Below are 23,008 nucleotides of genomic sequence, written 5' to 3' on the forward strand. Positions count from 1 at the left end.
TGAATAAGTGATCTGATTAACAGATAGCAATAGCAAGAGTGAAGGGCCAACACGGTGAAGGCTACCAGCCACATGATTACACAAAACTAAATAAATCCAGTTCTTCAAACTGACCTAGATCAAAATATGACATTATGACATTTTCCTGTGTTAATGAATCCACACACCACATGATATCGGTGCACTCTAGCCTCACATTAACTGAGGATTCCCCACTAATGGTACACCGCTGAGTCTATAACCCACCACTATCATACATCAAATATCTTCACTGTTCGTATAGGAAAGAGTGATTTGAAGACATAACCATAAGGTCTTCAACCGCTAAAATAGCTTACCAGAGTTTTCACCGTCACAAGGCACAACAGTTTCTTTCGCTTAAAGAATAGAGCAATTACCATTATTTATGGGAAGTCATTCATCCAGCTGCATCGGGAAGACATAAGAATTCATATGCCTAGAAGACCAGAGCAACCCAAAACATTATTATCCATGAATTGAAGACATGAATATTAATCCCGCCAAAAGCCAACCCACAACCTAGCTTTTTCATATATACATGTTTCAAACATTACATGACGGAGTGAATTCCATCTTGACAAGGCTTTAATACATACAATTACAATTAGGGGAAGGAAAGTTTGAACGAAAATTATATACTCATAAAAATCATCAACAATTATATACTTATAGGAAAGTTGATGTTACCTAACATACATGAGATTCCGAGGGATGCAACATATACACGTATACAATTAGCTTTTTCATATTCCACATTATAAATCTATGCCCTTTATCAAGGACAAAATCTGACTGAGCAAAGCCCTTTTTCTGCCACTGCTTCTGGTCATATCTCTACCTTTACTCCTGATAAAACGCAAGAGAAGATTTTAAAAATGTCCACAAGCCATAAAAATATGTATTTCTTTTTGCAAAATTTATTAAATATGCTTACGTAATAATTATTAATTTATCATGTACCTCGGGAGGATGAGCAGATGTGGTGGATTTCACTTCTGTCGGCACTATAGACTCTGAGTTTCTTGCTTCTGATTTTTCATTTGAAAATCTATTGATCACAAAAGCCTACGTCAGAATCAATGCAAAACTTTCACATGAATAATAAAAGCTGGAAATGTTTGACTGTTTTAGACTGCTTAAATTAATCATCGCCCGAGTAATATTTGCTAATTAACATTAGAGCCATCTGATCTATTTTCAAGGAGAACCATGTACAGTAGGCAGGTTGTACTGTAGTACACTTTAACCTCCACCAGTTTTGCTTTTTCATTATATAATTTCTCCTAGAGAAACTTTATATAGAGTTCATCTCTCAAAACTCAAAAGCAAATGGAAAAGTAAAAGTCCATTTTAATATGATCAAACTTCATCCCGATTCTCGAAGCATTGTATGAAGTTATAAATGTTCAAATTCTAATACGCAGCAATTCAAAATAAATCCAGATCGACATACGTGGATAGTATGGTCACCCAAATAAGCTCTATGGTATCCACCCAGAGAAGTCTTTGCTCAACTGGTATCACTCCATAAGTAATGAGATGGGCAAATGGCCATAGTTTCCAACCCGCCTGTGTAAGAAAAATATAAAAAAACATTAAAATTGCAAATAGCCACATCCGTTCCATGTCTGAGCCAAATAGGTAAATAAATTGGACACATAATGACGCATGTCAGAAACACAAAGTCTGTATGTGGTACACTACACCAAAATGGTATGTCCATGTTCTAGGTTTTCTCAAAGGAAAAAACTGTTTCAACACAACACATGAAATAGGAAAAACCAGATGGTTCTCTTACCGTCAGCATGGGAAAAAACGTTGCCTTCCATTCATTAAAAATAGCGATTGGAGGATCAAAACGCAGAACTGCAACAACCGTATAATAAATGCTGTTCCAAATTGCTGACCATACAGTCTGATCGAAGGCAACTTTAGCAGGAACTACCCACCATTCTTCGTAAGGAAATAGCTCCTGGTTAAATGAAAAACCGCTTACTACATCAACACAGAAATTTCAAGAACCAAACGGAACAAGAAAAAGAACATTATCATTACGCTCTACCTCGCAGAACTGATAATAGTAATGAGAAAGAGAACCATGAAGAGTAAAACCAGCAAGCCCAGATCTGAGCATCCGTGCACGGTCAAACTCAAACAGGGGTTTTCCTTCAAAGCACTGCAAAACCAGTTAAAGTGTTAAACCACAAGGCATTATAAAATATAAACCTTGCTTCTTTCACTAGATTGAAGTAAACTGTACATGAATTACACAGAAACTCACCTGTGCAATCCAGTCCCCAAGAGAGTAAACAATCCCACTAATCATCATCTTGGCAAGAACCGGATTTGTCTTGAGAGCTTCCTCATAAGCAGACCAGTTGTGCTGAGGCGCATATCTGAGTATCTCAAATAGCGTCCATCCCTATATGGTATCAAAAATAACAAGCCATATCAAATAAGGGAAACCTCAAACATAAAAAATGAATAAACAAATTTCGACCAGAGTACCAAGTTAGGCCTAGTTTGGATAAAATTGTCCATAAACACTTATAGTAAAAGAAAATAAGGCCATGTCTGAACAAACTTTTCCATGACCATTTATAAGAGAAGAAAGAATGAAATAAGTTTATCAAACAAGTTAAAATTGATTTTGCATTAAGTTAGAATCAACTTTAGAGAAGCTGAATAAGATAAGATATTCCAAAAAAAAAAATACTAATTTTAACTCATGCACTAGTTAATTTTAAATTATGAAAAAAAATTATTTCATTTTAACTTCTTATTTTCTTATCTCTTAAGTGTTGAAGTTTTCCGAAATAGAGCCTAACAAAGTAAAAATGAATTAAGCTTTTCTCATGAGCTAAAATCAAATTATGCACTTAAATATCATAGAATGTACAAAAGTTGATTTTAGCCTCTGGAAGAAGTTCAATTCATTTTCATTTCTTATTTTCCTCTTCTATAAGGACTTATGGAAGAATATATCCACATATAGCCTTTATCTGAATTAGCAAGAATTGCTTGTTCATATTAAGTGTCTGCATAGATAAACTTTTTCAAAACACTTCTTATAGAATTCAAAAACATTTCTTATAGAAGAAAAATTCAAATTATCTTCATAAGTTAAAATTAACTTATTCATACGTTAATTCGCTTCAACAAATTAGTTTATTATAAGTTCATTTTAGATGATTTTAACTTATGAAAAAGATTAAGCCATTTTTCTTCATATTTTCTTTGGAAGTGCTTTTGTCTAACAAGAAATAACTAATTTATTTTCTAACAAATAACTTTGAAGTAAAAAAATAATAAACAAACAATTCTTATATCTTTGAATAATACACATTAAATTGAAGATAAGGCATTGATATTAGTTCAGCGTTTTCCACTTACATGCCAGTAATCACTATCAATAGTGACAAGTTTGGTGATGGCGAAAGTACCAGCGGCGAGCACAATCGTAGCGTTGATAGTTCTATCAATTAGCTTCTCCATATCCTCCTCGCTCTCGCTCCCAACCAACGCAGAAGAAGACGCCGAAGAAGAAGAAGAAAAACCTTCCAACGACAACAATCCTTCGTTCGCTCCGAATCCGCTCACCTGCGTCGCCAATTCGCCGTCTCCGCCTTCCATATCGACGCGGCTCACCACCACGCCCTCCTGCTGGTCGGTAATGTCGCCGCTCTGCACCGATATCACGTCGAACTCCTCCGCCGCCGAGTTCGCCGCCACCGCGCGTTTGCTTCCCGAGAAAACGCGGTTCCGTGAAAATCTCGCCGCCGGAAATTTAGCATGAGTAGCATCAGGCTTGGGCTTGGGCTTGGGCTTGGCAATGGACGGCAAGAAGGTGCGTGGAGCGACGGTGCTGTGGAGCGAAGCCATCGCCGCGAGTTGCGAGTTACGTACGAGTCACGCCGCTGCGTTTGCTTCTCCGAGTTCGGGAGCTGCGAAACGCGCGCGTTTGTCGTCGTTTGGTGATACGGTGTGTCGCGGCTGCGTGTGTGGCTTCAGAGACAATGCGAGAAAAGGATGATGCTGTAGTATTAAGATGCTCTAGTGATTCAGGGAGAACGTGGAACAGTGTCCACATGAAATGCGTGGATCCTTTGGATAACACAAAATGTGTGAGGATGAAAAGTTATTTTCTAGTAAAAATAATAATAATAATAATAATAATAATAATAATAATAAATAAATATTTTCTCTTATCTCTTGTTTTCATTCGATAGTAGAATCTGGATTCATCAGAATCTCTCTAGTCCAGCGAGGACCCAACCATGTGGGCCTCTTAGTCCATTGTTAATGGGCCACAAAGAGTCCGTGAGTGTTCCAGATCCACAGGCTTGAGCCTACGTGTTCACGTGGAGTACAATCGAAGCGTCTTGCTTAATGCTTAATAGTTAATACACATGCACGTCCAAACAAATGATCATGTTTCTATCATGGATAAGATAAGCTCATTTTAACACATTTTGTTGACCAATTTTAATACAAGCCATTAAAAATGTTAGGGTTGTAGCTAAATATGCAATAGATATTTTTGTTTGGTGTTTAAAATAAAATATTTGCAACAAAAATAGCAGACAAATAATTGCTAGTTGAAGTTTTCATCTACCTATTGTGGTCCAAAGGGAGAAAAAAGGACTGGAGTAGTTATCAAGAAGTTTTCATGTCGTCCAACCACTTATTCCAATTGATCAAAAATAAAAACTATTTTTTGGTTGAAAAGATAAATTTATTTAGCTGGTTTATGAAAGTTTGCATATTTAACTTTTGTCTCTCAAGATTTAATTAGAAAAGATGTATGATAGATTTAGTTGGTAATTTTTTAAAGAGACTTTTGAACTTTTTGGTTTTCCTCCCAACATCATTAGATTCATCATGTGGGTGGTAACGGGTTCTATCCTGTTATTGTTATGGAACATGTTTAAGTTAAAAAAAATTTCTCCTATTAGGGCATGAGACAAGGAAACCCCTATTCTCTTACATTTTTGGAATTTCATGAACTTGTTAAAAATGAAATATGGAATTCTATCAATTAATCTATCTCATGGAGTTCCCTCTCTTTCTCATATTCTATTTGGAGCTGTAATATCGGTGTTCTGCAAGGCATCCAATGAACAAGTGGAAGTTATTAAGAACGCCTTGAACCAATTTTGTGAAGCTTCATGTATGAGGACTTAATGCTCAAAAATCCAAGTTAACCTACTCGAAAGGCCTAAAGGTAGATTTGAGAAATAATACTTTGGGTATTACAAGTGTTTAAAAAATTTAAACCGAACTAAATTAATTTATGATCGATTTAATCCATATTAAAAAATTAAATATATTTTTAAAAAAATCTGAATCAATCTAATTTGTAAATAAATTTAGTTACTTTATCTATTTTTATAAAGTAGATCAGTTGAGTTTGGTTGATTTTTTTTAAAATCAATTTATATATGAGTATAAAATAGATAATTATACTGGACCAATCCAATTTTAAAAAAAAATTGATCTATTTTTTAAAAAAATAAATCGATCCATTTTATAAAAAAAAATATTTTAATAGATTGGTTAACCAATCCACTTTTATAAAATGGATTGGTTCAATTCAATTTAAATTTTTTAAAAAATCCAATCTATGAACACCCTCATTGGGTATCAGGATAGCTTAGTACTCTCAAATGTCCTTGTAATTGGAGCTTCCTTTACATGGCAAAGCATCCAAAAGACAATACATATTCTTAAACATGACTTTACTACAAAGTTAAGATCAAGAGTCTCATCTTTCTTCTATAAGGACTAGTTAGGTCAAGGACATTCATGTGCACATTTCAAATAATCATCTTTGTGTATCTAACCTTTGACATGATAGTACATGGAACATGAACATTATTTGTACTCCCTTTTTGCAAGAATACATTCACAAAATTGAAAATATTCTTATTCCAATAACTCCTTATGATGAATATAACTTTATTTGGCCTAATGACATTTTTTACCACTATTTTATAACTTTATCACTTCGTCTAGGTGCATGGGATTTGGAGGTGTTGTCTATGATGAAGTATGAAGATGGATTTATGGCTTCTCCATAGTTGTGGGTATTAGAGACCATATATGGGTTGAACCATAAGTTATTTATGTTGGTCTTTAACTTTATTGGAATGAAGGGTTTTGTGACCTTTTGTGTAACAATCCAACAAGTCTTTTCACTTATTACAACTCAACAATTAAATAGCATAAAACATATTATCATCTAACTTAGGATTTTCATGTGATAAGTACATGAATATTTATGCAACAATATATATGTAAGGAATAAACAACTAAAAACATAAAATCCCTTAGTGGGATTATAACACTATCTTGTATACAAACACACAAATATTAGAACTACAAAGTATAAAAGACCTTAGTTGTTAGTCAAGCAATAACTAGTTGTAGGAAAATAGTCTCAACCAAAACATGTCATGACTAACATGACACAACATCATGCTCGTCCTTTGGTCTAATCCTACCTTATTCCTACAATAATATGATCATTACAATCCAACATGAAAAAGTAAGGGTAAACTTGCATGCAAAGAAAACATCATATAATATAGAAGCTAACAACTAACTATACAAACATCTTTACAACTAAATAACTTTGTCACACAACTTTCAACACAACATTCAACAATGTATACAATTTTCAACAATTTTATTACTTGACAACATAGCAACACGTTATACAACTTATCAACATAACAACTTAACAATACAACAACTTATCAACATAACATCTTTATACGTCGTCACACATTTGAACTAAGAAATCTTTTTTAATACAGGTAAGCAATTTATGTGGTTTGACCCTCCCAAATCATAACATTTGATCCCAAAATGGGAGATCAAGTCAACACAATGTTTGACATACCAATGTCATGTCAATACAATATTTGGTATATCCAATTCCTAGTCAACAACTTTATTGATTTCTTGGATGTTGTTATTTAGACTAAGAAAGTCTAACACCACTATTAGAAATAAAAACAACTTAGGTGTATGTCTACCACGACATTAATACGCATCAACTAAGCCTATGTGAAATTAGTCTTTCAATTACTTTCTAAATTTGACCTCAACACAAAATAATTTCATATAACTAAACTCTTAAAAATCCCTAAATTTGTAGAGTTCTAAAATATCAAAACATCACATCAACATAATTTTATTAAATGTTGAAATTTAAAATAAACAAACAACTCATAATACAATGTTACATTTTGTGAGAGTTTAACTATGTGGAAATTTTAAATCTTCTCCAAAATTGGTATGGTGTGATGGTCTTATTACACTTTCATACGAAATTTTTTTATAGAAATAAAAACATATTGGATAAAGATTGAATAATCTATCTATCTCTTATTCATTGTTAGGAGTAACAATAAATTGAATTAACTTGAAAATAGTTCAAAACTCAATTCAATAATTAGCTTGTTTAATTTAATTCAAGAACTACGTGATACTAGTGGAAAAAAAAGCTTTTAAAATCGGTTATTTTTAACTTTTAAAATTGGTTCTGTAACCGATTTTAAAAGAGCTGATTTTAAAAATTAGACTTTTAAAATCGGTTAAATAATCGATTTTAAAAGTAAACTTTTAAGATCGGTTGTTTTATAACCGATCTTAAAAGTGCGGGCTAAGAAAAAAATATTAAACTGGAACGGACCGTTCCAAATTGTGAAAAGGACTAATTGAAGAACGTAAATCAGAACGACCCGTTCTCCATGCAGTACGACTCGTACTGAAAGGAGAACAGGCCATTCTCCACGCAGTACGACCCGCACTCCTTGCAGAACGGGTCGTTCCAGATTCAAAATTTACCCAAAATGAACGTATAACGAAAATAGAGAGAAGAGAAGAACATGAGAAAATGAAAAGAGATACAAGAAGAGGAAAATGAAAACGAAAACGAAAACGACAACGAAATTTATCTCTTTAGAAAATGAGAGCGTGCGAGATTAAAAAAATGAATGGAGGGAAAGGTTAAAAAGAATGAGATTAGAGGGAAATATAAAAGGTTTCTGACGATACTTTTAAAATCGATTATTTAAGAACCGATTTTGTATACTACATACAAAATCGATTCTGAAATAACCGATTTTAAAAGTAGCACTTTTAAGATCGGTTACAAAAAAACCGATCTTAAAAGTACTTTTAAGATCGGTTAAATTTGAACCGATCTTAAAAGTGTTCATATTATTTACAAAATTGTCATCGCGTCACTTTTAAGATCGGTTACCTGGTAACCGATCTTAAAACTCCGATTTTAAATCCAATTTTTACACTAGTAATCTCCATAGTTGATGGTAATGATCTTATTACACCTTCATAGAGGAATTATTTATGGAAATAAAAAAAATATGTTGGATAAAAATTAGATAAGCTCTCTAACTCATATTCACCAGCACCATGATGCTAACAAAGCTGCTAACGAATTGACACAATGAGGATATGCTAATGCAAATTGGTATAAAGAGTGGAGTAAGCCTTCGAACACACACATACTTCTTTGGGGTATGATTTGAATATAATTAGATAGTTTTTTTTATCATTAATTTACATTTTGTATAAAAAAAACACGAATTATAAATAATAAGGAACCAAAAAGTGCATTTAAGAGTTTTACAACACTAATCTATATTAAAGTGGACACACCATGTCACAGTCAAGAAGTTATGTCAAAGATAACTAATAAAACTAATGGATGAATTATAAGTGCTTAATTTAAAATATTACAAAATTAAATTCACACAATTAAAAAAAAGAGAGATTAACATTAATATATATATATATATATATATATATAGATATAGATAGATATAGATAGATATATTATTGAGATCAAAATACAATTAAATAAAAAAAATATTGAAAATGACTATTTTAAAAGAGGGTTATTTGCAACATAAGATTATAAATCATCTAAAAATTTATATTAAAATAAAAACTAAAGAATATTTTACTTTTTCTTTGTCGGAATCGAACTCCATATTAAAGAATTCACATCTGTCTCACGATAAAGTTTGTATACTAAAATTAAAAATATCTGCTGGACTAAATTAATTCCTATTATAGACTATTGAGATACACATAACTTATCTTTTGTAAATTATATATGCATAAATGTTAAAATAATTTGAAGTTAAGTATACATAACATTCAACATGATATCACATATTTTAAAGGTTTAATTGCTAAATTTAATATTTAAAAAAATTTGAAATAAATGTACAATTTTACCCCTGTTATCCTGGGAACGGGAAGCAAAGTGCAGTTAACATTTTTGTTAGGAAAAGAACTAAAGAGACATGACGGCTGAGGCAACGGCCTGATGAAATGTGCGAAACGGTGATCGTGTACACCGCGAAGCACTAGATCTGCGGGCCGTAACCTCTCTGAACTCGATACTCGAACTCAACACTCACTCACTGCACACCACTTCCTTCTCTTCTCTCTCTTTCGCTTCCATGGATCTCTGCTGATTCTTCAGATCCAGCATGGCCAACTTCCTCGCTCAGTTCCAGACAATTAAGAACACCTCCGATCGCCTCGTCATTTCAGGTATTTCCATTACTATTTTCATCTCATCGCTCTCTAACCGAAGATCCAAACGCCGTCCTTCGCTTTCTACCTTTCTAGCATTGTCTAAATTCACAATCACATACAAATGCTCCGTTTCGTTCCGTTTTTCATTTTAAATTAACTTCGTATGGATTTTAAATCGCCGTGTAGGGCTTTTAGTTGCGTTCCACAGCAATTTACAGTGTTGTCAATAATTGTTGATATAAATCGTCGCAATGAAACGGAATCCTAACAATTAAGCTCAGTAACACTTCAATTTCAATGTATTGTGGTGATCATTTTAAGGCAAAGTTAAGAGAGGTCCATTGCATTGGCAACTGCAAGAATAATCTCAACTGTTGTGACTCCTCGCAATAGAAGCAGAAACAGTAATCAACAGTAGATGTAGGCTATCATTGATCTAGATGTGTGTGTGTATGACCTTATATTGATGCTTCATCAAAATGATTCTCAGTGGAGGATGTGAGTGACATTTGGCCAACTGTCAAGCCTGCATTTGAGGCGCGTTTGCCGTTCAAAAGAGCGACTTTGAATAACAAGACGCGGAACCCTGTCTTTGTTGAGGCATTGCCTGCTGAGTTTATATTAACTACAGATTCAAGACTCCGTAGCCGGTTCCCTCACGAGCAGTTTTTGTTTTGGTTCCGGGAGCCGTATGCCAATATTGTACTTGTCACCTGTGAGGTAATGTGAATTTCTGTTTATTATATTATTTGGAATTTACTGGAAAGTTAGAATCTACTGGAAAGTTGTAATGTTTTAAGAACCATCTCGAGTTAGTTGAGAAAGAACCACTATGATTTTTATCACACTTTGCAGCTTTCTTTTACATTGCAATTCATTCACTTCATATGGATGTTTTGATGCATAACTTGGGCAATGTTTGGAAGAGCTATTGCAGAGCTTATTTGGTCTTATGAAAATGGCTTATGACCTTACTATAAGCTCTATTTAGCTCATTTCGATAAGCTTCATAAGAAAGCTTATGAATAAGCCTTCGTGTGACAAGCTCTTATCGTATTGCTTAAATAAGCTATTTACTCGAATACTTCTTTAGTGATGCCATGTTTTGTGCAAATGAATGGGAGGACAAAAACATAAGTATCAGGTAAATAACATGCAAATCATATTGATTCAATTGTTAGCAAGCCGAAAGAAAGATTGTTAATTTGTTATTGGTTCAGTGAATTACATATAATTGGAGTGCATTTGTTAACATCAATTACTTAGAGTGGTACTTTCTCTCACCATATATAATAGTCTGTTTAGACACATTCTTGGGCTTGCACTTAACTTTTCAGCTTTTAGGATGATGGGTTTTTTACATGGTATGCAGCCTTTTTAATTAGGGGAGCTGAAATTTGATCCTAGCTGATCCACTCATATAACTGTATTGCTTTAGCTCAACGTAATGGTGTGTGTAGCTTACTAGCTTTGTCATAGCTTCAATGAAGTGGCTTATTAGGGAAAAAAGCTCAGTTTTGGATTTGCACCAGACAACTTTAGCTTTAATGATTACTAGCCCCATGACAACCTTCTTTATATTTATTTATTTACATTTTGCAGTCTTCAGAGCCATGATAGTAGCTATCATGAACATGAATCCATTTTAATTCATTGGATTTCATTTGACTTGGTTTGCTTCTGCATGTTTTTCTCACTCACCATTTGTAATTTTTGTTGGCACGAAGATTGCATTTTAAATGCTGTTGGTTATGTTGAATTTGCCTGAAGTATGGCTAGTTTTCTTGCCACTTGTGAAAAGTAATTATAGGTAATCTAATGCCAAAAGTCCATTATAAGGAGCTTTATTTCATGAAGTTAATCAATAATCCTTTTATCATGTTTTGGTCATACTTCAGAGTTTTTTTTTTTTTTTTTTGGGGGGGGGGGGGTGTGGATCTGAACTATCAATTATTAGGTTTTAAAATTGTTTCATTTAATTATTTTTGGCGTATAATCCGTTCACTTTTTTGATTCAGTTGTGGATCTATTGTGTAGTTTAACTCTTATTTTTTTCTTCCCAGGATCTGGATGAGTTCAAAACCATCCTTAAACCACGCTTGAAATTGATTGTCCAAAATGATGAAAGGGAGTGGTTTGTTGTATTTGTATCTAAAGCTCATCCAGCTAATGATCAAGCAAGCAAAATGGCGAAGAAAGTATATGCTAAACTTGAAGTTGAGTTTAACACCAAAAAAAGAGAAAGGTAAACTTGAAAATTTTGAATGACTTGTTGGTTTATAGTTTGCTAATCGTCTTTTTCAAGTCAACGTTTTGCCAACTTTTTCATGGATATTACAGCATTTGGTCAACTTGAAGGAATCTTAACAACTATTTTTCTTATCATAAACATGATGTAACAATATAAAAAGTGACAATGGTGCTTGGAAATATAGCTTTAAGGGTCAATCTTATAGTTGCTTTCAATAGGATTATTTTTCCAATACTGTGTCTTTTTTACTTCCATAAATTATTATGGAATCAACTGTTTACATTACAGATGTGAGTGGTTGAGAATTTTGATGGTAGAATTAGGAAAAAACACAGTGATAGTTACCAAACAGAAATAGTAACCTTTTATGAGAGAAATAAAAGATTGGTTATTCAAGTGTAGGTTGTTTAATGTTTAGTTTTCTTGCATTAATGCCAAAACTTAATCTCCTTCCTTTTTTTATGCTTTTTAACACTGCTTCTTCCTCATCTAGATGCTGCAAATATGATATGCATCTCCCTGAAGCAAACTTTTGGGAGGATCTAGAATCAAAGATAATGGAATGCATCAGAAATACCCTGGATAGGCGTGTACAATTCTATGAGGATGAGATACGAAAGCTCAGTGAACAGCGACTCATGCCAGTCTGGAACTTCTGCAATTTTTTTATTCTTAAGGTTGATCCTGTTTTGATGAGCTATAAACTTACAAGTGCAATAGATGGTTCTGAAAGTCCAACTTTTGTTGTTCCAAAATTTTTCCTTTCTGCTCATTCTAGGAGCTTTTGGAGTCTTTTAACAAATTTGTATTCTGTGCTCAGGAAAGCTTGGCTTTTATGTTTGAAATGGCTCACCTTCATGAAGATGCCTTACGGGAATATGACGAACTAGAACTCTGCTATCTTGAAACAGGTGCATGATGCTTAGTTTCCTTCTCTGTTGATGTTGTAGTCAAGTAAAGATGACATTTAAATTGACAATATTGTGCTTTAAACACCTTTATGGAACATTAAATATTGTGTTGGACAGAAAATCTCTTGTGAACAATGAAAATTGATTCAAATATAACTGGGATTAATGCAGTTAACGTGACTGGAAAGCAGAGAGACTTTGGAGGGGCAGATCATGGTGACGACCAGGCAGCATTGGTTAATCCAGGAAATAAAGCATTGACACAGATTGTTCAAGAGGACTCATTTAGGGAATTTGAATTCAGACAGTATCTATTTGCCTGTCAATCAAAGGTTTGTCTACTCGGAGCACTTGTGTAACGCAAGACATGTTAACATATATTGGCAGCTTAGTTGTGAAGCAAATTTAGATTGATTTTGTCTTTTGTGTCTTCTTTGATGTTTATAAGCTTGGCTTCTTTTTTATTTGTATTACTTATGATGAATTAAGATGCATTTTACAGACCAGCCTGAATTTTACCTCTTGCATTCAATTAAAATAAATATAAAATAATATGCTTGAAAACACACAAAAATTTTATAGTCATAAAGTAATATGCCTTTGAAAGCCATCTGTTTTTATTTATTATTATTATATTATAATTCCCTCATTGTCTCTCTCATGTGTCAGTATGTGTACATTGATAGCTTTTGTATAATCATTGTAACTCTTGGTGTTTGATTGTTCAAGTGCTTTAAATAAATATCAAGACAAGATAGCTTGCACCATCTTTTGTAGAAAGCTCTGATTTTGTGTGCATTTGGTTGTGTGTTGTAGTTATTGTTTCAAATGTGGTATAATCATTTCCCGTGTCACAATCCAAAGAACATACTAATAAATCCCCCTTAATGCCTTTCTTTAAATGCATCTGAAGTTAATTCTAGTATCTAGTAATTGAACAAATCTCTGTTATTAAATAAATAGTTTATAAGTGGGGAGACAAACGTCACTTTACAAGCTATTTTTAATGTTGAGTTAGGTTCAAACCCACATTCTAAGATTCAAATCTCACATCGACTAAAGATAAAGCAAACAAAGAGTTTATAAGTGGGGAGACAAACGTCACTTTACAAGCTATTTTTATAATGTTAAGTTAGGTTCAAACCCACATTCTAAGATTGTTGTATGAAAGAGATATTAGGTGAGAAATAGAAGAAAAACATTCATATTCATCTATGATAAGAGGTTTTTCTTGCAATAAAAGCATTTAATGATTAAAGTTCTGTTCCAATTTTTGTCCATAAGTTTTATCTATTTAGTTTTAGTCACCGATCTAGAGATGCTTTTACCTTAAAAATTGACGAGTATCTATGTGTTCTGATTGACAATTTGAGTTCAAGCACTATGATTGCAATAAGCCATGCTTTTAACTGAATAACTAATTTAACTTCCTATATTTTACTACTTTACTGCCATTTTGCAGCTCTTATTCAAGCTCAATCGTCCCATCGAGGCTGCATCACGAGGCTATTCATTCATAATAAGCTTCTCAAAATCGTTGGCATTGCATGAGGTACTTGATTTTCTGTAGTTCATATGCTCTCTTCATCACATGTATATATTACTATATCATTGAGTTGTATTTTTTTTTTCATTTGTCCCATTTTGACTTCAATATGATGTTTCTTCTCAGCGTATACTGCCTTTTTGTATGCGTGAAGTCTGGGTAACAACTGCTTGTTTGGCCTTAATTGAAGCAACCACTTCTAATTATAAAGATGAACTTGTGGCACCTGACATAGAGAAGGAGTTTTTTCGTCTTCTGGGTGACCTGTATTCTCTAGCTAGAGTTAAGGTAGGATTCTCATGAAGTTGGTAAATATTTTGGATATCTATTTTGGTTTGATGCACTAATGCACCATTTGGAAATGGAGTTGAATCAAAGGCATTTTTTTCCTTCCTTTTTCCCTCCCCATTTTTCTCTGCCATGTTGATTACTGACTACATTGATATTGTGTGCCATATCATGGTTAACTGGAATTGCTTGCTGAATATTATGTTTTTGGCAGTTCATGAGGCTTGCCTATTTAATTGGGTATGGAACTGATATAGAAAGAAGTCCTGTCAACAGGTACATGTTTGGTAATTAGAAGGCCAATAACTTTTTGCATTTTCTTAATTTAATCATTTTGTATTCCATTAATTAATCATGTAATGCAAGATTAGTTACCCCAATGTTGGTACCATTCTCCCTGTTTAATAGCTGTTTATTTATTTTTGAACAGTGCTTCCCTCAGCTTGCTACCTTGGCCTAAGCCAGCTGTATGGCCTACAGTTCCTGCCGACGCTTCAACAGAGGTGCTTGAGAAAGAAAAGGTAACTTGTAATCATAATTATAAATATGACATCGGAGAAGATTTTCTGACCCAACAGATATTTTAATTTTTAACAAAAAAAAACTTGTTCATTCCATACTATGTCACTATAATGCCTTTCCCCACCTGTTAAAATTCAGTCAATGTCAAAAATAATTACTGCCAATGGAAGATATAGTTATCCCAAGTCCCGTTCCAAGCCTATAAAAAGGAGGGTAGTGAGTCAGCCAATAGCCAACATAAAATTTTGTTGAATATTCACATCAAAGATGATGTAAATTAACCTTTATATATTACACATGAACTCTACAAAATCAGTTTGTAAAGTGAAGATTTTTCCCTATTTATACACGCTACTTTGGGTTTTTTCACAATATGTTAGATGTCTAACAGAAGCATCTAAGACTTTAATAGAATTATAATTTCACTTAATATAATAAGAGAAGAAATTTATATACGAAATGGGTTGAGCACATGTATGTTTAAATGTTATTACTTGTTTGCTGAGATTTTTATCCATCATATTTTTACCTTAAATAATGTGATTATATATCCACAGCTGATTCTCCAAACAACTTCTAGAACCAAGTCCTTTGGTATCCAGAGGAAACCTCTGCCTCTGGAACCTACTGTTCTTCTACGAGAGGCCAACAGGCGGAGGGCTTCACTTTCAGCTGGAAATATGTCTGAAATGTTTGACAGTCGCCAGGGTCCAATGGAAGGGTAATGAAAAGCTATATATTGTTATGGATGGATTCTTTTCAGTGAACTGCTCAGAAATCCTATATTTTCTGTTACAATTTGGGTTTTATCAATCTGATTTGTATGCTGACAGATCAGGTTTCGACTCATCCACAAGAATGTCACCACCGCGTAAAGCACTTGCAAGTTCTTCCATGTCACGTACAAATTCTTCACCAGGAAACTTCGAGGGTTCAATTGACCGACCGATGAGGCTTGCTGAAATTTTTATTGCTGCTGAGCATGCTTTGAAGCAAACAATTTCCAATCCAGAACTGTGGAAGTCATTATCATCATCTGAGGAGTTTGAGGTATCATCTTGGGCTAATGGATAGGAAAAACTCATTGGGATGATTTTCTAGGATCCCTCATTGAGAGTTTCTCATAATTTATATCCATTTCTTATTTTGTGTTTTACATTTTTTCCCTAATGAATACATCTTGAAGACTAGAGATGTTTGTTAATATTAGTTCTATTTGGACTTGATTAATTTCCTTGTCTGTTTCATGTCGTGGGCAGCAAAAATATTTAGATTTAACTAAAGGTGCTGCTGATAATTACCATCGTTCCTGGTGGAAAAGACATGGTGTTGTCCTTGATGGTGAGATAGCAGCTGTTGCTTTTAAGCATGGACATTTTGATCAAGCTGCAAAGTCATATGAGAAGGTTTGTGCTCTGTATGCTGGTGAAGGATGGCAGGATTTGTTGGCTGAGGTCCTTCCCAATTTAGCCGAGTGTCAGAAGATACTTAATGATCAAGCTGGCTACTTATTATCTTGTGTGAGGTTACTTTCTCTTGATGAAGGGTTATTTTTGACCAAGGAGCGTCAAGCCTTTCAGTCAGAAGTTGTTCGCCTTGCTCATAGTGAAATGAAGGACCCTGTACCTCTTGATGTATCATCATTAATTACATTTTCTGGAAATCCTGGGCCTCCATTGGCGTTATGTGATAAGGATCCCGGTATCCTTTCTGTAACTTTATGGAGTGGCTTTCCTGATGATATTACTCTTGATTCAATCAGTCTTACATTAAACGCAACATATAATACTGATGAAGGTGTAAAGGTATTTGTTGTTGAGCGTTATTTTACTAATTTCAACCACAGTACGAGAAGTTTATAGTTTTCAACTATTTACTCTCTGAATAACTTATTTATTTAAATTGTTTCAGGCATTGAAGAGTTCTACTGCTATTGTGTTACACCCTGGTCGAAATACTATTACCTTGGATCTACCACCTCAGAAACCGGGATCTTATGTTCTTGGGGTTCTTACTGGGCAAATTGGGCCGTTGAGGTTTAGATCTCATAGTTTTTCAAAAGTTGGTCCTGCAGATAGTGATGATTTTATGAGTTATGAAAAGCCAGCTAAACCCATTCTAAAGGTAGACTTCTAACATGATGAAAAAAGAAATGGAACGTGACAGTTCAATAGAAGATAGCTTTTTTTTATTCATATTATTTTCCTTCTTTCCTTTTATATTTTCCTCCTGATCATTATATAACTTGAACTTAAATTGATTTTATATAGGTTTCTGGTAGTTATAATCTGTCATTTGTTTTCAGTAATGCTGTTTATCTTTTTTAGCGACCAAAAAAGAAAGAAAAAAAAAAGATTTTAGATTTAATTATCTAACAATACCATTTATCTTTTTTTTAGGTTTTCAAACCTAGAGCCCTTGTTGATCTTGATGCTGCTGTTTCATCTGCTTTGTTGATAAATGAAGACCAATGGGTTGGCATTTTAGTTCGGCCAGTAAATTACTCTCTCAAAGCTGCTGTATTGCATATTGATACTGGTCCAGGGTTGGAGATTAAAGAGTCACACGTAATTGAGATGGAAAGCTCTGCTGGTGTATCAGAGAATGATGGTGATCAGGTGCAGAATGATGATGCCCAAATAAGAACTCTAAATTCTGATAAAAAATTTGAACGTTTGATTCTCCGTGATGGTAAAATAGAATTTCCAAATTGGGCAAGTGAAATTCCTTCTATTCTTTGGGTTCTGGTTCGTGCCATCAGTGACACACTCAGCAGAGGATCATCTTCAGGTTAAGATGGTGACACATGTTTTGATTGCTCCATACATGTACTTTTTAAATTTAAATATTTAATTTGGTTTCTCTTTCCAGCCACAACAAGGAGAGAGAGTATTGTAGATGGAATGAGAACAATAGCTCTGAAACTTGAATTTGGAGCATTCCACAATCAGATATTTGAAAGGTTTTTCCATCATTCTTATGTTTTAATCATCATAATATAATACAGCTGTTGAATTATACATGCAATGCATATGACTTTTGCATACTTTGCCACTGGTGACTTAATAATCTCTTACCTTGATAACCAGGACCCTAGCAGTGCATTTTACATATCCTTTCTATGTGAGGACACGTGTTACTGATAAATGCAATGATGGTACCCTGCTTCTGCAGGTATGGGACTTTATTTTCATAATTATTTAATTACACTTGATTGTGGACAATTGACATACGGCTATCATGAATTAAAAAACAAGGGAATCAAGGCATCAAATATAATCCCTTCCATTGCTTTTGGTACCAAAATTGGAAATAATACAGCCACTGCCATTTTTTCATTTGAAGTCACTACCTGAAATGAGAAAAAGATTGATTGAATTTGTAAATCTTAAAAGGAGTTTTCATATACTTACCCATCATTGAAAAAAAAGAAGAAAGAAATGTACTTTTAGCACTGAGTTTTGTTTGCATCTTAGTATTGCTAAATGTTAATATAACATGCTTGAGTCTTCACCTAACAACTCGAGCTTATAAGAAAGTTGGTTAATGACATGATGTCAGACCTTCTATGACTAATTGGTCTAGAATTCGTTATTGTTGCCCCCATTCTTCTAACAAGAAGTTGAATTTAAGCACAAGGTAAGGGGGCTGTGCATTGTCCTCACTTCGATCCCAAAGGGATCTTGCATGACATGGTATGTTAGATTTGTTATTATAAAACCATTCATGTGCCTTTACCAAACAACGTAAGCTTTTGGAATGGTTGATTCATGACAAGTATCATAGTACTTTAAGGTCAGTGTTTTAACATGATTACAATTGCAGCTCGTCGTAAGATGCTTAAAAAAATTAATCAGATCATTGTTGACATTTGTTAGATAATAAACCATTCAGGTTTTCACCTGTAGTAATAAATCTTGGCCTTCTAAAAAAAAGGATATAAACCATTCAGCGTGATTCTCCTAACAAGTTACTTCTTGGGATGATTGGTTTGACATGATATCAAAACCTCTATAACCATCCTGCATTCTTTTAACAAAAAAAAATCTAACTCAAGGTAGTGTAGACTTGTGCATTGTCCGTGTTTCAAGTCCAAAGATTTCTTGCATGAGAGGACATGTTATATATAGAACCATTCATGTGCCTTCCCAAACAGCTTAAGCTTCTGGATAGTTGGTTTATTTATTACAATTTACAACATTCAATTGGTAATAACATATGAAAAGTCCATGTTAATGTAACAACATCCAAAGCTTTCCACTTGTTTGAAGGTTTTTATATATTTATACAAAATGTAACAATATTTTCTCATGGACACATTTAACCACTAAAATTCTATACTTGTTCTTTTTTGTTTGATAAAGTACACAATGATTCGTGTGACTTCTAGGTGATACTTCACTCTGAAGTAAAGGCTACACTGACCATTTATGATGCTTGGCTTGATCTTCAAGATGGATTTGTTCATACTGGACAAACTGAGGGTAGACCTAATTCAAGTTTCTTCCCACTAATCATATCTCCCTCTTCCAAAGCAGGGATTTTGTTTAGCATCTGCCTAGACAAGACAAATCTGGAAGGTAATTGCATTTTGTCAGAGATCAGTGAAATGATGTTATTGTTGCTTTGCATGTTTACACCAAATAATTTGATAAATGCTCTAAATATAAGGTTGCTATATAATCAATACAGAATTTGGGAACTGTAATTCTATCCAATTGGTTGACTTCATTTCAAGTTCAATCATTTGTGGCCAATTGCAGCAGTCAATAACTCCACTAATATGCTTTTTCTTTGGAAGTTACTGATTCAATATTGATCTTTCTGAACAAACAAGGAAAACGTTTGTTCTTATATATATATAGATTTTATTAGTTGCACAGGTACAATTGATTGTGAATTTTTATGATATTACATTATTACCACCTTAGTGGTCACATTTCCATTTAATTCACTATGTTTTTCTTCAAGACTTGTTACTCATTAAGCATGTGGGGCATGTAAATAGAATGTTATACTATGAAATATTAAAGCATTATGGCATTCTATTTTTCTGAGGTCTGGACATTTTGCAAATTGACAAGTTGAGTGTTTTCCTGATTTACCTGTGGTGCACATTTTTATTCCAATGGAAGTATTTATTTTTGGAAATTATAATAGCCTGATGTTGGCAATTAATCAGCTGATTTGATTTTTCAAAATAAAAAAAAAATGCAGAAGCCAGGGAGCAACCAGAAAGCATATTAAATATCAAATATGGAATTTCTGGTGATAGAACAATTGGAGCCCACCCTCCTGTCATGAATGAATCTGCTGGAGTTGATGGTGCCAGACAGGAGTTAATCTTCAGGAGTGCAATTACTTTGCAAAGGCCTGTGCTTGATCCATGCCTAGCTGTTGGTTTTCTTCCTCTCCCTTCAGATGGTCTAAGAGTTGGACAACTAATTAAGATGCAATGGAGAGTGGAAAGGTTAAAGGATTTGGATGAGGCAGGAGTTTCTAAACAGAATGTAAGTCCAAGCAAACATAACAATTTTTGCTACTTGTTCAACATTTTTATGGATCCTAGATCACTGGTGTATTTACTGTTGCGGATTTCAAATTGACAACTTCAACTTATTTATGTGTGTTCTATTTTTTGTTTGACAGCTAAGTGAGGATGCAAATACAACTTATTTGATATTTTCTATATATTTTGGGAACAAATTGAGAGAGGACAGAAAGTAGAGGCTCTTCTTTTCTTTTAAAAACAATAATGAGAAATGGTTGTGTGAGGGAAGGGAATTATATTTATCCCTCGTTATTGTGCAACAATTGAGCGAATAAAAATGTTAAAAGGTATTCTTTCGTTGTTAGGGAACAACAAACAATGCAAGAATGAAAATTATTTGTACAATACAAGTCTTCCACTGGCTCATATTTATTGTATCTATTTTAATGGGTCCATCATTAAAAAAAAAAAAAACTCCTTTTGTTAATATTCTCTTCAATCTTCCAAATATAGTATAATTTTCAGTTTCACCTCTTCCTCTTCCTCTGCCAACAATTTAATCCTCCAACCTTGCCCAAACCGCTATCCCTCTTGAATGATGTCAATATGCAGCTTGCCTGTGTCTATTTTCTTTGGAGAAACACGAGAGTAAACTTGATTAACTACATAGTCTGAGGAGTTGTTTCAGTCTCGAATCTGGATATTGTGCGAATATTGTGTGATTCTCTTCAACTCTTTCTGTATTTTGTTTGATGCCACAGTGTTGTTTTCAATTTTGCCAGGATGAGGTACTATACGAGGTAAATGCAAATTCTGGAAATTGGATGATAGCCGGGAGGAAAAGAGGATATGCATCTCTGTCCCCAAAACAAGGTACTTGGACCCATTGACATTTTGGAAAGATATTGTTTTTGGTAACTGAGAGGAACATGTTTTTCACATTGAATGACCTGCAATGTGCTATGCCTTTGTTGATATTTGAATTTCTTTCTTACCATATGATAGGCGCAAGAATAATTATCTCAGTATTATGCATGCCACTGGTGGCTGGTTATGTTCGCCCTCCCTTACTTGGGCTTCCAGATGTTGATGAGGCAAATATAAGCTGCAAACCTGCTGGGCCACATCTGGTTTGTGTTTTGCCACCTCCTCTCAGTTCGTCCTTCTGCATTCCAGTTAATTCATGAGTTTTCTCTAAGTCTCAATCCCACTCCACTCAAGCTTGATTCAGTTTGTGTTCCATAGGTTTAGGATGTTTGAGATTTTTTTTGGTTTCCGTAAAGTAGGAAAGTGTAACTTTGCGCCTGTTAATTTCATTGCCCTGCATGAAAAATCTCCTTAGTTGGATTTGTGTTGCTTATAGCCTTCATGTAGTGATCAAAGTATCAGCAGCAACCCTGGCGCGTGTACAGTGGAATTTTGTGCTCTTCCTTGTACGATAGACAGATACACAGACCATAGCATTCTTTTGTCTCATATATAAAATTATGAAAGTTAGTTGGAACCACCATATACAATTTCATCGTTTTGCTCCCGAGCAATAGAACATTTTGTTGACTACCTCTGCCCCAACTTTCTCTCTTGTCAATTATCATTAATGAATTAGAGATATCAATTGGTGTAAACAATTTGGAATCTACTTTGAGGTGCATGTTGAACGTTGACACGTCTATATAGTGAAAGCTTAAATAATATAAAGCTTAAACTTCATTAAAATTATATTAATAACTTATGTCTTGTACGAGTATCAGGTTTATAAATTTCAAATTTTTTATATTAAAATTTTTAATTTTACTAAAATGTGATAGATGTGTATGTAAGATCCCGTGAAACTATGTGTCAAAGGCAATGAAATTACATTTTTAATAATTTTTTTGTTAAATATAAACTTAATTGTTATATTTGATGTTCTTGTTAATTAGATCAAATATATAATTTCAAACTTTAGTTATCATATACTTTATTTTATCATAATATTTAAAATATTTTAGTATTCATTTAGATTGGTGTAAAAAAAAGTATTCATTTAGATAATATATATAGCAAAAATTACGTGACATTTTATACGTAATCATGAACGTAATATTGTATAATTTAATGTTCGGTTGATTAAATTTATATTCTACAATAAGTTATTAAATGTGCAATTTTATTTTGACATTTAATGTTGATAGATCTTGACTACACACATATGTATATACAGGGGGACAGAAGAAATTTACTTATTGTAAAAATAACTCTTGATAAAATTAATTCATTTAATAACTCGTGATCTATATTAAATTTTAATCATTCAATCATTTAATTACAAATTTTTTATAAATAAATTAAGTTTAAATTTTTTTTGCAAAGCTTGAAAACCATTTTTTATTTTATTTTTATGTCATGAACATAGTCTA

The 23,008-nt window shown here is 33.5% G+C and overlaps 2 protein-coding genes across 4 annotated transcripts; one reads left to right on the forward strand and one right to left on the reverse strand.

Moving 5' to 3' along the window:
• LOC109788336 (uncharacterized) lies at window positions 1-4,134 on the reverse strand. Of its 3 annotated transcripts, none has more exons than XR_002238722.3 (8): window positions 3,415-4,134; window positions 2,303-2,443; window positions 2,084-2,197; window positions 1,820-1,993; window positions 1,475-1,590; window positions 982-1,069; window positions 709-867; window positions 1-426 (listed from the first exon to the last, which is right to left on the reverse strand). XR_002238722.3 is itself a non-coding variant. In XM_020347031.3 (7 exons), exons 1-7 carry the CDS (start codon window positions 3,901-3,903, stop codon window positions 862-864), a joined length of 1,128 nt encoding a protein of 375 aa, XP_020202620.1. In that variant the 5' UTR covers window positions 3,904-4,134; the 3' UTR covers window positions 513-861. The 3 variants fall into 3 exon arrangements, 1 of the variants encoding a protein (XP_020202620.1); XR_002238721.3 differs by having other exon boundaries at window positions 1-457; XM_020347031.3 differs by lacking the exon at window positions 1-426 and having other exon boundaries at window positions 513-867.
• Window positions 4,135-9,322: 5,188 nt separating this feature from the next.
• On the forward strand, window positions 9,323-22,169 carry CLUB (TRAPP II complex TRAPPC10/CLUB). Its single transcript, XM_020347029.3, has 21 exons — window positions 9,323-9,615; window positions 10,091-10,320; window positions 11,664-11,845; window positions 12,345-12,528; window positions 12,672-12,762; window positions 12,934-13,094; window positions 14,225-14,314; window positions 14,435-14,596; window positions 14,811-14,872; window positions 15,027-15,117; window positions 15,676-15,839; window positions 15,952-16,168; window positions 16,378-16,923; window positions 17,030-17,242; window positions 17,518-17,908; window positions 17,990-18,080; window positions 18,208-18,292; window positions 19,509-19,698; window positions 20,336-20,628; window positions 21,392-21,482; window positions 21,615-22,169. The coding sequence occupies exons 1-21, from the start codon at window positions 9,552-9,554 to the stop codon at window positions 21,794-21,796; spliced, it is 3,780 nt and encodes a 1,259-aa protein (XP_020202618.1). The 5' UTR covers window positions 9,323-9,551; the 3' UTR covers window positions 21,797-22,169.
• Window positions 22,170-23,008: the final 839 nt, after the last annotated feature.

The sequence above is a fragment of the Cajanus cajan genome, chromosome 10 (assembly GCF_000230855.2).
Source record: "Cajanus cajan strain Asha chromosome 10, NIPB_CcT2T_4, whole genome shotgun sequence".
NCBI classification, from domain to species: domain Eukaryota; kingdom Viridiplantae; phylum Streptophyta; class Magnoliopsida; order Fabales; family Fabaceae; genus Cajanus; species Cajanus cajan.